General features: G+C 46.3%; 1 protein-coding gene across 1 annotated transcript in view; it reads right to left on the bottom strand.

The window, feature by feature from the left end:
• Window positions 1-16,239, bottom strand: part of AGO2 (argonaute RISC catalytic component 2) — a 114,901-nt gene that overhangs the window by 48,461 nt on the left and 50,201 nt on the right. The window contains 1 exon segment of the mRNA XM_043601850.1: window positions 15,623-15,818. Within this exon segment, the coding sequence (XP_043457785.1) occupies window positions 15,623-15,818 (196 nt within the window).

Below are 16,239 nucleotides of genomic sequence, written 5' to 3' on the forward strand. Positions count from 1 at the left end.
CAGAACTGTCTTTATTGAAAAAAATTCACATATAAGTGGACACATGCAGTTCAAACTGTGTTGTGCAAGGGCCAACTGTATTAACAAACTGAGTCCAGCAACACATTAAAAATAAGACAGCGTGGAAAACCAAAGCTGGGGGCATCATGATTCCGGACTTCAAGGTGTATTACAAAGCTGTAATCGTCCAGATAGTCCGGTACTGGCACAAAAACAGATACATAGATCAATGGAACAGAATAGAGAACCCAGAAAGGAACCCACAAACGTATGGCCAACTAATCTTCAACAAAGCAGGTTAAGAATATTCCACGGAAAAAAGACAGTCTCTTCAGCAAATGGTGCTGGGAAAACTGGACAGCGACATGCAGAAGAATGAGCCTGGACCACTTTCTTACACCAGACACAAAAATAACCTCAAAAGCGATGAAAGACTAAACATAAGACAGAAGCCATCAGAATCGTAGAAAACAGGCAACAACCTCTTTGGCCTTGGTGCAGCAACTTTGTTTTTTTTTTTAAGGTTTATTTTTATTTTTGAGAGAGAGAGAGAGAGAGAGAGAGAGAGAAAACGAGCAAGTGGGGGAGGGGCAGAGAGAGAGAGGGACAGAATCCAAAGCAGGTTCCAAGCTATGAGCTGACAGCACAGACCCCAATGCGGCACTCGAACCTATGAGGTGCGAGATCATGACCTGAGCCGAAGTGGGACGCTTGACCGACTGAGCCGCCCAGGCGCCCCTCAGCTGCAGCAACTTCTTACTCGTCATGTCTCCAGAGGCAAGGGAAACAAAAGCAAAAACGAACTATTGGGACCTCACCAAGATAAAAAGCTTCTGCACAGCCAAGGAAGCAATCAGCAAAACTAAAAGGCAACCCACGGAATGGGAGAAGATATTTGCAAATGGCATATCAGATAAAGGATTAGTATTTAAAATCTATTTAAAGAACTTATCAAACTCAACACCCAAAAAACAAATAATCCAGTGAAGAAATGGGCAAAAGACACGAACAGACACATCTCCGAAGAAGACCTCCAGATGGCTAACAGACACGTGAAAAAAATGCTCAACCATCACTCATCATCAGGGAAATACAAATCAAACCCACAATGAGATACCACCTCACACCTGTCAGAATGGTAACGTTAACAACTCAGGAAACAACAGGTGGTGGCGAGGATGTGGAGACAGTGGAACCCTTTTGCACTGCTGGTGGGAATGCAAACTGGTGCAGCCACTCTGGAAAACAGTATGGAGGTTCCTCACAAAATTAAAAACAGAACCACCCTACGACCCAGCAATGGCACTACTAGGTATTTATCCAGGGGATGCAGGGGTGCTGTTTCGAAGGGGCACATGCACCCCCATGTTTGTAGCCACACTATGGGCAACAGCCAAATTATGGGAAGAGCCCCAATGTCCACCAGCTGATGAGCTGATAAAGAAGATATGGTGCATATACACAATGGAATACTACTCCTCGATTAAAAAAGGATGAATTCTTTCCATCTGCAACAACATGGGTGGAACTAGAATGCATTATGCTAAGTGAAATAAGTCAGAGAAAAACATATACAATATGATTTCGGTCATACGTGGAATTTACAAAACAAAACAGATGAACATAGGGGAAAGGAAGCAAAACGAAGATAAAAAGAGGAAGACAAACCATAAAAGACTCTTAAATACAGAGAACAAACTGAGGGTTGCTGGCAGGGTGTTGGGTGGGGGGATGGGCTAAATGAGTGATGGGCATTAAGGAGGGCACTTGTTGGGATGAGCACTGGAGGTCATATGTAAGTGATGAATCACTAAACTCTATTCCTGAAATCATTGTTTTCTAACTTGGATTTAAATTAAAAAAATAAATTAAAAAAGTGTGTGTGTGTGTGTATGTATGTGTATATATATATATATATATATATATATATATATATATATATATATATAGACACTGTGTCAACATTGGCCAGATACCAGGAATGAAAGGTTGGATTTAATCTGACAAAAGTAACCAACACAAAACATATTACAGACATCAAGTAGAATTTACAGCTGTAAAACTTCTGGAAGAAAACATAAGAGAAAAATCTTTAATGAACCTTAAAAAGAGAAGGATTTCTTAGAACATGAACAGTATGAACACCAAAAAAAAAAAAAATTAATAAATTGAAAAACATCATCAAAATTAAAAACCTTTGGGACGCCTGGGTGGATCAGTCGGTTGAGCGTTCGATTTTGGCTCAGGTCACAAACCCCATGTCCAGCTCTGTGCTGACAGCTCAGAGCCTGGAGCCTCCTTCAGATTCTGTGTCTCCCTCTCTCTCTGCCCCTCCCCTACTTTCTCCCTCTCTCTCTCTCTCTCTCTCTCAAAAATAAATATTTAAAAAAAAATTAAAACTTTTACTCTTTAAAAGATACCATTATGAAAAGGAAAAGGCAAGACACGGGGATGGGAGTAAATATTTGAGAAATACAAACACGTATCTGACAAAGGACATGCATGCATGATATATTTTAAAAATTCTCTTAACTCCGTAAGACAAAGAGGCCAACTTTAAACAATGGGTAAAAGACAAGAACAGACACACTGGCAAAGAAGCTACTCAAACGGCCAATAAGCACAGGAAAGGGTGCTCCTCATTAGTCAGGAGGAAAATGCTAACAAACCCACAAAGAGACACCGCCACATACCCAACAGCTAGGGCTAAAATGACTGAGCAGGACCAGGCAGAGGAAGGGTGACAGTCTCACACACAGCTGCTGGGAAAGTACAGTTCCGGGGGTGGGGGTGGGGGTGGGGGTGGAGGAGGTGGGGAGGTTCTTATAAATGTGTGTATTGACCACGCCATCTAATAATACCCAGTAATGACACATCAATGCTTGCACGCAAAGGTTTAGAACAGTCCTGAACTGGAAACAACCCCTATGTCTGTCAACTGGGTGACCAGACAGATGAGGGCACAAATTTCTAACGGGGCACTTATCCCACTGTGCGGATTACTGGTACCCGCGACATGACAGCCGAGTCTTAGAAACATGCCCAGGACAGAGGCCAGGCACAAAACAGTGTATGCTGTATGATTCCATTCACATGAGACTCTCTAACAGGCAAAAAGGAATCCACATTAGCAGAAGGCACTTCAGAGGCTGTCCGGGGGCAGGGGACAGGGGACTAGCTGTGAAGGAGCAGGAAAGAGCTCTGGGGCCGTCAGGATGTCCCACACCTCGACTGAGGTCCTTGTTATGTGGACGTATGTTTTTTTAAAGCTCATTAACTAAAAATGGATGCATTTTGTTGTACATAATTATATCTCGATAAACTTATATTGTAAAAATCAAATGTAAAAAAAATTTAAATTAGGATTATCTCAAAGATGTAGGAGAAAGCATTTACTAAAATTCAACACCCATTCACAATTTTTTTTTTTTTTTTAAATTAGCAAACCAGGGAACAGATGGAAATGTCCTTCATTGGGGAGAGATCTCCCTCTGGGATTCGCAATAAAACAAAGATGTTGCTTTGGCCGCTTCTGCTCAGTGCTGGGCTGTAGGCCACGGTCACCATGTAGGGTAAGAAAGGGAGGAGGATTGTAAAGCTGAAAAAACCACCATTATTGGTGGACATTAGGGCTGTATTTGTTGAAAATCCAGACGAACCTGCAGAAAAACACTGTATGCTTCACAAAGAGTCCTCGCCCTTTTATCTGTGCCCAGGGCCCAGCACATGGCAGATTCTCCAGAAATGCACACAAATGCACACATTCCCCTAGTACGAAGGCTTCTTTTGTTTTTTTTTTTTAATAATTTATTGTCGAGCTGGCTAACATACAGTGTATACAGTGTGCTCTTGGTTTTGGGGTAGATTCCCACGGTTCATCGCTTACACACAACACCCAGCGCTCATCCCAACCTCCTCACCTCAATGCCCATCGCCCACTCTCCCCTGCCCCCCCATCAACCCTCAGTTTGTTCTCAGCATCCAAGAGTCTCTTATGGTTTGCCTCCCTCTCTGTAACTTATTTGTCCTTCCCTTCCTCCATGGTCTGCTGTTAAGTTTCTCAAATTCCACATATGAACAAAAACATGCTGTCCTTTTCTGATTGGCTTATTACTAAGTCTTTATTTGTCCACTCACTCACTCGTTCGTTTGCCCATCCTCTCAGGGGGGAGTGGGGAGGGAGGGGAGGAGCCTGTGGGCAAAATCAATCGTCAAAGAGACCAGGAAGCCCAGTCTCACACATGAGTGTCATGAGGGGAAGGGGTACGAACCCCCCCACACAGGTGTATCTGCTGCCCCACCCTCTCGACCTCTCTATAAAACACAGATGTACCACAAAGCTTTGGTTTGTGGCAACTGCATTTATGGGGTTACGCTTTTTCTTCTCCTATGAGTTTCTGTGACAGCAGAGGACCTCCTGAGTTACTCGGCTACACAGGATGGTCATGTTTGGAAACACAGATTTAAATGATCGTACTGTATAATGCCACATGATATCAAGACATCGTTTGCTATGTACTCATACATGTTTCCAGAATCAGTGGCCACTCTGCCTATCAGCCTCCCCCTTCCCCCCCCCTTCCACAAGGAAAGTACCACCCCTGCTGTCCCTCTCTGCGCTGAGATGGGACAAGAGCATGTGGGGCTGTGGTGTGGTCACTTACGTCCCAACGAGGTGATGGATTTACCCACAGGGTGAGCGGAATGAGGTACAGGGGACAACTAGTTCCGAGTGGCACACACAAATCTTGTATTTGGGAACTGGAAATACCAGAAGTGTTTAAAAACAAAACAAAACAAAACAAAACAAAATAAATCAACTAACACACCATCATCATGGACTGGAATATTCGATTCTCTCCAAACAAAACCACTCCTTCAATCCCAAGAAAAATCCAGAGGGATTTATTTGATGGAATTTAATGGCTAATTTCTTTTTTTTTTTTTAATGTTTTATTTATTTCTTTGAGAGAGAGCATGCATAAGGGGGGGCGGTGCAGAGAGAGAGGGGAACAGAAGATTCAAAGCGGGCTCTGTGCCGACAGGGTGACAGCAGCAGGCGGGATGTGGGGCTCAAACGCACGAACCGCAAGATCGTGACCCGAGCCAAAGTCCCACACTCGACCGATTGAGCCACCCAGGTGCCCCTGACTAATGTCTCACATGGACTTGGGAGTATGGGCACAGAGGCCAGCTGGCACACTCTGAGCAGGAACGAGGTGGACGCGTGAGGGGTACAGCGATAGGGACGGTGCTATGGTGAAGGAAGGGCAAGCAGACCCCGGAACAGCGTGAGGAGCCTAGAAAAAAGACGCATGGGCACGCAGACGTTTCTCCTACGGCGGAAGCGGCAGAAAAGAGAACAGGGCACACTCCTCAGACACCCGTGCTGAGGCGACCAGGTGTGTACTGTCCAGAGCAGGGAAGCCGTGCCCTTGGCCCTTGAGACGGTGGTCTCTACCAACACTTGCTGCCCGAGGCTGAACCCAAACCAATCGTCGCCGCGATGATCCCACTCAGGTACCACACAGTGGGCTCTTTGGTGGCAGGAGTCACATCCCACGCTCCCAGCAGCATCCAGCCCCTGGCAGAACTCGGCACACCACTGGGGCTCGGTCATCACACGTCGGGATCACCCTAACGTGCTACAAAGCGACCCTGCTCGGGTGACCGGCCCTACGGAACCCTGGCCACCGCAGGGGCCGAGACAAGGCACCCGATACCACCCACGTTCTGCTCCCAGGCCTCAGAGGCTGACTCTCTTGGGAAAGGAGGTGCCGTCACCTCGCATCATCTTGTGCCAAACCCAAGGAATCCCTCCCCCCCCCCCCCCCGTGATTTTTATGACAGCCCGGCCACTGACCGTAAAACACGAGGTCCCTTCCCTTCACGAACACTGACCGACTCCCGGGGACTGGCCGGTGACTGACTGCCTTTCCTTCCTTCCCGTTTCTTGGTCTCTCTCTGCTTTAATGGTGGCAAAACACAGCGACATAAAATTCGCCCTTTCCATCATTTCATTTTTACACGTACGTTTCAGTGGGGCCAGGTACGTTCACACCGCTGTCCAACCGTCACCGCCGTGCGTCTCCAGAACTTCTTCCTCCTCAGGGGAAGGCCCGCACCCCTTCCCCACTCTCCCCGCCGCACCCCTCCGCCGAGCCCTGGGGACCAGACCTGACTCGGGGCTCCTCGGCAACTGCTGAACCGCGGAGGAGCTGGCCGGGGGCGTGTGGCCTGTCGGGTCCCCGTGTTTAGCTCCTCCTTTCCGCCGAGTCTCGCTGAAAGCAAAGTTCCCGGACTACGGGCCTTTGGCTCCCTGGACCGACACCTTCGCTGAACGTCCGCTCAACAGGCCGCAGCCCCGAAGGCTCCCTGTGCTGTTTCACAGGCTCGAACCGCACGGAGGGTCCACGCACTGGGCGTAAAGATGCCAGCGCTCGGCCTCCAGCAGGCCCTTCACACGCACAAGCCGCTCAGCCCCCACGGCAGCCTCGGAGGTCAGCACCGCCCTCTCCTCTCACGCACGGGACACAGAGGCACGGAGCCGCGTGCTGCCAGCTGGCAACAGCAAGGTTTGAAGCTGTTTGCTGATCCAGACAGGCTGGCACACTCCTGTTTTCTTGGAGTGCCCTTCTGCCATAATTCTGGGCGAATTTTTTCTCTCTTTCTCTTTTTAAATTTATTTATTGTGTGTGTGTGTGTGTGTGTGTGTGTGTGTGTGTGTGAGAGAGAGAGAGAGAGAGAGAGAAGAGAGAAAGAGAGGGCAGGGGATCTGAGGCAGGTTCTGGGCTGAGCGACAGCAGAGAGCCCGATGTGCGGGGCTCGACCTCATGAACTGTGAGATCGTGGCCCGAGCAGAAGTTGGATGCTTAACCGACTGAGCCACCCAGGTGCCCCATGGGCAAGTCTTCTCTTTAAAAAAACAATGCATTCCTTTGTTCATCTCGAGCGACACAAGTTTTGCATGACCACGTCAGCACTGCCAATTTCGAATATGGATCATGCTGGAAGTCTGCCCAGACTACCTCCGCATCCCAATCCTCCTCTCCAAAGCGACTTTATCCTTTTTCAAACCCATGCATTTACATAAATATGTAGGTACATAAAAAGAAATACAGTGTATCATTATTTTTCAAACATATGGCATCAAACAGACCCTTCTGGAGTTTGCTGTCTTCCCACTAGGTGCCTTTGAGACCTTGCCTTGTCACTACATACAAAGTGGCCATCAAGTCTAGAAATAGAGACGTTACCGTGTCTCATAACATAAAGTCATATTAACAAGCCACTTATGACCTAGTTGTCTGTTTCCAGACTGCACGTTCACACGTGAAACTCCATTGCACTGTTGTCCACAGTTGCACTGCACCGCACAGGATGTTTACTTAACCATCCCTACTGACCGACGAGTCCATGGTTCCATCCCTACTGACGTGTCCATGGTTCCATCCCTACTGACGTGTCCATGGTTCCATCCCTACCGACCAACGTGTCCATGGTTCCATCCCTACCGACTGACGTGTCCATGGTTCCATCCCTACCGACCGACGTGTCCATGGTTCCATCCCTACCGACTGACGTGTCCATGGTTCCATCCCTACTGACCGACGTGTCCATGGTTCCATCCCTAACGGCCGACGTGTCCATGGTTCCATCCCTACCAACCGACGTGTCCACGGTTCCATCTCTACTGACTGACACGTCCATGGTTCCATCCCTACTGACATGTAGATGGTTTGCTTTTTTTTTCCATCACAATATTAGACATCCTTGTACACCTCTCTTTGGGATAAATACTTAGAAGTGAGGGGTATACGGGGGGGCCTGGGTGGCTCAGTTGGTTAAGCATCTGACAATTGGTTTCAGTTCATGAGTTTGAGCCCCACATCAGGCTCTGCACTAACAGCGTGGAGCCTGCTTGGGATTCCCTCTCTCTCCCTTTCTCTCTACCCCTCTCCCACTTGTGCTCTCCCTCAAAATAAATAAACTTAAAAAAAAAAAAAAAGTAGTAGAGAATATACATACTATTTTAACATATACACCAAACCACATTCTAAAAAGTCTGGACCAACATTCAGCCCCCCTAGTGGACAGTGCCCGAAGCAAACAGCAGGCTGCAAATGACACAGTCATGCTGCACCGCCCACCCTCGCGCCACTTGCACGCGTGCACGCGCACGCACACACACACACACACCCCCCAGAGTGATCACTTCTGCAGTGTCCTCCCAGGGCCACATAACAGAGCCCAAGGGAAACAGAAGGAAAGGACAGTCAGAAGACAAGGAACACACCTTCTTTCTGTAGTCCGTCCTGGGCTACTGAGCAGAATGCTGCTGATTTTGACCCCCTAGGAAGGCTCCCAGGCGGCAAGGCCCACACAACCCAGACCAGAGCCGCGCTCTGACCATCCTGGGTGACCATCTCTGTACCCACAATGATACTGGAAGCCTCTGGGGAAGAGGTACCTTGCCTTATACTCAATCCCTCCTACAGCAGCCACTCAGTGAACAGTGGGGGATGGGATGGCCAGACACGGAGGGCACATGAGGCCAGGACTCATCGCAACACAGACAGAAGGCATGTTTCACTTAGCCTCGCACAGAGCTTCAGGCTGAACCTCCTAAACATCTACCACATGCACTACACGGAGTTTTAAGAACTCAGAGTTAAGACCTGGTCCCTGCTGCCCAGAGACAGCCGTGCGGAAGGAAGGACAGGCTGTGAAGACCGTCTTCACAGTCAGACCACAGGCTGAGCTCCGTGCTCGTCTGCCGCCTTCCTGCTCCGCCCCGAACTTCCCTCGGGCAGCGCACGCCTGGGGTCCTAGAGGCTGCTGGCTGGACTCTTCCCCACGAGGAACACGGACGGGGTCTAGCCTGCCCACACCGCACCCCCGGTGCCACAGTACCTGCCTCACGACTGGAGGCTTCATAAATGCTGGCTGGTCATGCTGGAAGCAAGGTTGGAAGAAGGACAGATTGAGTTAGAAGGTGTTAGGATTAAGTGAAGGTGGGTTTTGGCAGCACCAGAACTTACACCCAACTTCTCCCTATGCTATTCTGGTTGACAACAATCTTGGGATTGGACCTTAGCCAAAGTCCACCAGAAGGAAGAGTGAAGTAGAGAATTCTGAAGGCTCACACATTTAAGTAGGCAGCGAGGCTCAGGCTGGCCCCCAACCCAGGGGGAAGCAAGGCATGCCGGTAAGTGGGCTGGCCTTGGCCACGAAAATGCAGTCCGCGCCCCACCTTTATTACCTACTTGTGTGACTTGAGGGAATTTCCAAATACTGGGTGACTTTAGAACCTTGTGGACGTAACTCCAAGAACGTAGCAGTGCAGTCAAAGACATCGCGTTTCAATCACCAGCAGCCTTTTCCTGCTGCCAGATGACAACGTCTTAGTCATGCCTCCTTCATGAAAGGAAACGTCCTGTACAGTGCGGTTCATCACCTAAGAGCCCAAACGCCACCACATGAATACAAAGCCCAGAAATGTGCGTGGTTACTCACGCCTCCGTGTTCCACCTCCCAGAGTGCGTTCACATCACTGATCCACACACGTGTTTGTCTCCAGGAAAGTCAACGACGTACAAACCCACTCAGGGAGAGTCTCAGGGCACAGAAGACATTTCCAGTAAAAAAAAAAAAAAAAGGGTGTTTAAACCAGCCGTGCCCAATGTTTTTGTTCAGAAACACGTTTTTTAGTAAGCACATGTTTTAAAGGATCTTATATGACCGTCGAGTACGGTCTCTTTGGAGCCATACCTTCTTGGGATAAATACTTAGAAGCAGAATTGGTGGGTCAGAAGGTATATACTATCTTTATTCTAATATTCACACCCAATAACCCTCTAAAGAGCCTGGACCAATGTGTACCGGTCACAGTGAGCAAATCCGACTGTTTGGTTTTATAGATAAGGGAACTGAATCCGCAAATATTCTTTCTCTTACAAAGTTTGTAATCAGGGAAAAAAAAAAAAACATTACAGCAAAGAGCACTTTAGAGGGCACTATCACAAACTGGGAAACCAATTTAAGTTCTTAAACTGCAACTGAGAATCTGATCTCTGATCATGACAAAGTAATTGGCATTGAACTTATCCTTCTACCCTCAACAACTACAGAACTAGAGAAAAACAAGACGGCTATTTCCGGCATTGAAAAAGAGGCAGTTTGAGACTGTGATTATTGAGGGAAGGGAAACTCGTGAGGTAAGCCACACATCCACTCCACCTGCGAGCGGTTTACAAACCACAACACGGGAGGAAGGTGCAGCAGAGAAGACAGTCTTGTTGCACTGAGGAGACAGGGAGGACAGTCTAGGACTGCAGAAGAAGTCGGGATTTGTGGGCAGGGTACCAGAGAAGAGAGCAAAAGCCAGATTCCCTCAATGTGACACACGTAATGTTCAACAGCAACAAAAACGTACTATGCGTGTAAATAAGCAAAAAAGGTGGTATGTAATCTAAGGTAAAACCCGTCAATAGAAACAGATCCCGAAATGACCCATATGTTGTAATTAGCAGACAAGGACTGCTCATACATATGCTATTACTGTAAGGACATTCAAGAAGTCATGAAGAAAAAGGTGGGAACAATGAGTGAACAGATGGGGAAACTTAGCAAAGGATATAAACTATGAAAAAGAACCAAATGCAAAAGCTAAAACTGAAAAGCACACTATCTAATTGAAAAACCATCATTAGACGATTGTACAGAAGACTGGAAGCTACAAAAGGGGCGGGGGAGGTAAAGTGATCTTAAAGACATCAATAAAGTTACCTGAATTGAAGAAAGAGGAGGAAAAGATTTTTTTTTTTTTTTTTAAATCACAGGCTCAACGATCGGGAGACAACATAAAAATGGCCTAGAATACACATAACTGCAATCCTATAGAGAAGAAAATGGGGCAGAAAAAGTATTTGAAGAAATGATAGCATTTCACCCAAATTTCATGAAAGATATCAGCATTCAAATCCAGAAAACACCAAGAAGGAAAAAGAAAAAGAAAATCGCAATTAGGCACCTCAAACTGCTGAAAAGCAAAATTAAAACAAAATATCCAGAGGAAAAAGGACAAATTACGTACAGGAGAAGTACAAGAAGAAAAGTAAACTGAAACTTCATCTGAAATAATGAAGATTAAAATTTTAATGAAGATGACAACTTTAAGGTATTAGGGGAAAAAATGTCAATTTGGAATTCAATATTCTCCAGCAAAATATCCTTCAAAGATAAGGAGGAAATAAACACATTTGTAGATCTCAAAAAGGTGCTGGAAGAATTCATCACGGGCCCACCTGCACAACAGGAAGGGCTAAAGGGCATTCTTCAGGCTGGAAGGGAACGACGCCAGGTGAGAACCCGGATCCGCAGAGAGCCGAGTAAGGCTCATTTGTGGCTGAACAGACCATTTTCCCAATTTCTTTAAAAGAGCAGCATCGCACCATGGAATTCATAATGAATAAAGAAGTAAAATGCATGACAACAATAGCAAAAGGACAGAGGAGTAAGTAGAATTATATTACTATAAAATTCTCACAGGGGAGTCATCTGGGTGGCTCAGGCAGTTAAGCGTCCGACTCTTGATTTCAGCTCAGGTCAAGATCTCACGATTTGGGAGATTGAGCTCCACGTGGCGCTTTATGCTGACAACGTGGAGCCTGACTGGCATTCACACTCGCTCGCTCTCTCTCTGCCCCAGTCTCACTCAAAATAAATAGACATTTAAAATAAAAGAATAAAAAACACAGATATAGAAATTTAAAAAAATAGCAACCACAAAAAATTAAATTTAAATTTATGTTACATTTAAGCAAACGTAACATACCCGATAAAATCAAGAAATAAAGGAAGTCCCCATTATATGATATCTACAAGGGACACACTTGGAGTACGTACACACACAGGCTGAGGGTGTAAAAGCTTGTACAAAGTTGTACATCAGCTAAACAGCAAGCTTAAGAATGGCCATGAGATTGTATTAATAATCAGAATTACAAAATACAGAGAACACTTCCTAGTGATAAAGGGTTCAGTTTATCACAGAAGACAAAAAAATCATAAAAATGCGTACCCCTAATAACAGAGCTTTGAAACACAGCAAACAAAAACAGTACTAAAGGGAGAAACAGACAAAACCCACACCATACTCGGACAATACGACGAGGACGGAGATAAAGAACTGTCGTGACGCTACAGACCAACGCCAACTACTACTCAAATCCCCACACCCGCCAACCACAGGACACACATTCTCTTCAACCGGATGAATAACACTTACCAAGATAAATCACATACTTAGCCATAAAATAAGTCCCAACAGATTTCAAAAGGCTGAAATCTTACAGAGTATGTTCTCTAAACTTTATGGTTATGGTTTGTGGAATTAAATTAGCAATCAATATCAACAGGTACCAAAAACAAAACAAAACAAAACAAAACACCAAAGAGTTAAAATTTGAACACATCTCTAAAAACAACAAAACCCCATAGATTATAGAGAATTCACAAGAAAATGGAAAATATTTTGAATTAAAATTAGAATGTATCAAAATCCGTGGGCTATAGCTAAAATCAGGCTCAGAGGGACATTTATAGCTTTAAACAAATGGATTGGAAAAGAAGGAAGGTTTAAATTTAATGATCTAACCTCAAAATGAATAGAAGGATAATAAATATCAGAGAAAAGAAAACGGACAGACGGGTGGATTCAACAAAAGAGAAAAATCAACAAAGTAAAAAAGCTGTTTCTGTGAAAACATGAATATCATTGACAAACCCTAGCAAAGTTGATCAAGGTAAAAGAGGAAAAAGACAAATTTAAAGTATCAGGAATGAGGCGCGCCTGGGTGGCTCAGTCGCTTAAGCGTCTGACCAGCTCAGGTCATGATGTCGCACTTCATGGGTTTGAGCCCTGCGTCGGGCTCTGTGCTGACAGCTCAGAGCCTGGAGCCTGCGTCCTCTCTATCTGCCCCTCCCCTACTTGTGTGTGTGCGTGTATGTGTGTGTGCGCACGTGTGCATGCTCTCTGACAAAGTCAGTGGAACATTTAAGAAGGAAATTATACCAATCTATCTTTCCTCTTGGGAGTTTTGGGAGGAGGAGGGAACATGTCCCAGCTTTTCACAATGCCACATGCCCCTGCTATCAAACCTAACAAGAAAAGTACACACCCATGTCTCTCAGGAGCAGAGGCACAAAAATTCACAACAAAATGCTAACAAAGTACTGCAGTATATAAAAATAATAAGTCATGACTAACGATGCATATAAAATAATACATCTTAACTCCGAGAAAATCCAGCCACTCTAACGTAAAAAAAAAAAAAAAAAAAAAAAAATCAATGTAATTAATACACCTCCTTAATAGGAGGTTGGAAAAAGGAAGAAAAACTATATGATCATCCCAAGAGATCCAGACGAAGCATTTGACAGAATTCAACACCCGATGATGAGAATACTTCTCAGCAAATCAGGGAGAGAACTCCCTCGGTCTGATAAAGGGTCTCTAAGAAAATCCTGCGACTAATAGAATACACTACAGGTGAGAGAATGAATGATTCCCCCTTAAGAGTGGAAACAAGGCAAGGATGTCTGTTTTCACCACATCCATTCACCATTATTTATAGTGGATTTCTTAGCCACTGCAATAAAGTAAAAAAAATGCTTTAGAAACTAGAAAAAAGTAAAACCATCTTTGTTCAAAAGTAACAAAAAAACTTTTTTAACATCTTGAAAGTGCACAATTAAATGGTTTTAGTATATTCACAGGGTTTTTGTCTCCCTCAGAGCACCACAATCTAGGTTTTGAACATTTGTCATGACTCCAAAAAGAAACCCCGTACTTGTCAGCAGTCACTCCCTCCTGAGAAACTTCCCTCGTGGACAACGCAATTTTAAAATACAATTTGTAGTAACATCAAAGAACACAGCACACTTAGAATAAACAAAACGGAAGACCTCTATGATGAAAAGTACCAGTAAGTTCTGCAAGAAATTAAAGTAGACTTCATGAATGGAAAACATAGCCATGTGTGTGGACCAGAAGATTCAACAGTATCCACTTTCCCCAAATTTATCTACAGTTTCAAAGCAATCACGATAAAAAAAAATTCCAGGGAACTTTCTGGTAGCAACTGACAATCAATTGATTTACCGCCCCCCCCCCCCAAGGGGGCCCAGGTAAATCGATGATGAAAGAAAAGTTTTCTCAACAGACCCTTACCTCCCACCACAGACAAAAATTAATCCAAGATGGATCACAGGCCTAAATAAAAAAACAAGCCCAAATTGTCTGCTTAAAAAACAACAACAACAAAAAAAGAGTACCTGTACCCTTCAGATAGGCAAAGATTTTTTGGAGAGAACACATAATATGGTAACTATTTTCAAAATTTTATAGATTGGATGTCAACAAACTTAACAAAATTCTGCTTATTGAAAGACACCATTTAGAAAGTGAATCAGCAGGGGCACCCGGGGGGCTCGGTCAGTTAAGTGCCCAACTTTGGCTCAGGTCATGATCTCATGCATTGTGGGTTTGAGCTCCACGCTGGGCCCTGTGCTGACATCTTGGAGCCTGGAGCCTGCTCCAGGATTCTGTGTGTGTGTGTCTCTCTCTGTTCCTCCCCTGCTTATTCCTTCGCCCTCTCTCTCTCTCTCTCCTGTTCTCTCTCAAAAATAAATATTAAAAAAAAAGTGAAATGACAAGCCGCAAACCAGGGGAAAACACTCCCAATACTACAGACCTGGACCTTAAATATAGTAAAAACTCCTACAAATCAGGAACAAAGAGACAAGCCAGGGAAGAGGCTTCGACACTTTATTAGAAACACTACGACACTACATAACGTGTAAACATAATGTCATTACGGTTATAAGCACATGAAAAGGTGCTCAACTCACTAGTTACCAGGAAGTGGAAATTAAAACCCCCAAGGAAACCGTGAGACTGAAACGCGAAACTCCAGGAGCCTGGCCGTCCCACGTGCTGAGCGGGACGGGGCGCGCAGGCCCCACGCCACCCGCGGGAGAATGAGGCGGTGCGACCACTCTGGCGGCCTCTCGTGCAGCTAAGCCTACACCCACGCTGGGATCCAGCAATTTCCCTCCCGGGTATTCATCTCGGAGAAACGAAAATGCACGTCCCCAAAAGACTGGAAGAACAACGTTCATCGTGGCAAAGCCCAGACAGCCTGAGCGTCCGACAGGAGAATGAATAAAGAAATCACGAAATATTCCTCGGCGATAAAAATAAGAGGCTATTAATACACGGCAGTGCGGGTCAGTCCCACAAACACCAGGCCGAGTCTAGGGAGCAGGTGGGGCCTCTCACAGGGCAGAAAGGGACAGAACAAAGGGACGCGGAGCACTGGCCTTACTTAGCGCTGGGATCGATGGAGAGGGCAGGAGGCAACGGGCACGTGCACACGTTCGTCAAAGCTCACTTGACAACTGTATCCAGACACAAGGAAACACACAAAACATCTTTCAAAAAGGAAACGCCAAGGGACACCTCCGGGGAAGGAGCTGCCGGAACGGAGGGGTCGATTACTTTAACGCCGGGACCCGCGTCAGCCGGTCGAGACCGATGAGGGATGAGAGGACGGAATACCTGTTGACTCTCCTCGGGCATTTCTCCGGCTTGATATCCAATTCATAATGGTAGATGTCAATTTTTGGAATGTCCATTTCAAAGAAGTTGGCCTGTAACTTGATTGTTCTCCCGGAGGTCCCGAAGTCGGGTCTGGGTGGAGGCTTGAAGGCATATCCTTGGATGGGTGGCGGTGGCGGCGCAGGAGGCGCGAGCACTGGAACGGCCAAGAGAACGCCCGTTACACAGAGAAACACCCGCTTTCCCGGAGCGCTCGCGAGCCCCTCCTGTGGGTGACCCGCCCCTCCCAGCCCTCGAGGACCCCCGCTGTCCCACGTGCCCCCCATACTCTCACCCTCGCCTCCTCCTGCCTTGTGTCCACCCGTTTCCTGGGAAACCCTGACTCTCGTGCCCCTGGCCCTGCCAGGTCTGCGCCTTCACCCAGACCCCCTGCCAGGCTCCGGGGACCCTCTGCCCTTCGGGGACGCGTGCCACTACACCACGCCCTCCCTTTCCAGGCCGTTCCTCCCTTGCTCTGCCCAGATCCTTGGAACGTTGGGTTTTCTCTCCCCAGCCCCCGTCATCTCTCATATAGGCTCACAGACGGTTGACGCTGCATCCACAATTAAACCACGGTC

The sequence above is a fragment of the Prionailurus bengalensis genome, chromosome F2 (assembly GCF_016509475.1).
Source record: "Prionailurus bengalensis isolate Pbe53 chromosome F2, Fcat_Pben_1.1_paternal_pri, whole genome shotgun sequence".
NCBI classification, from domain to species: domain Eukaryota; kingdom Metazoa; phylum Chordata; class Mammalia; order Carnivora; family Felidae; genus Prionailurus; species Prionailurus bengalensis.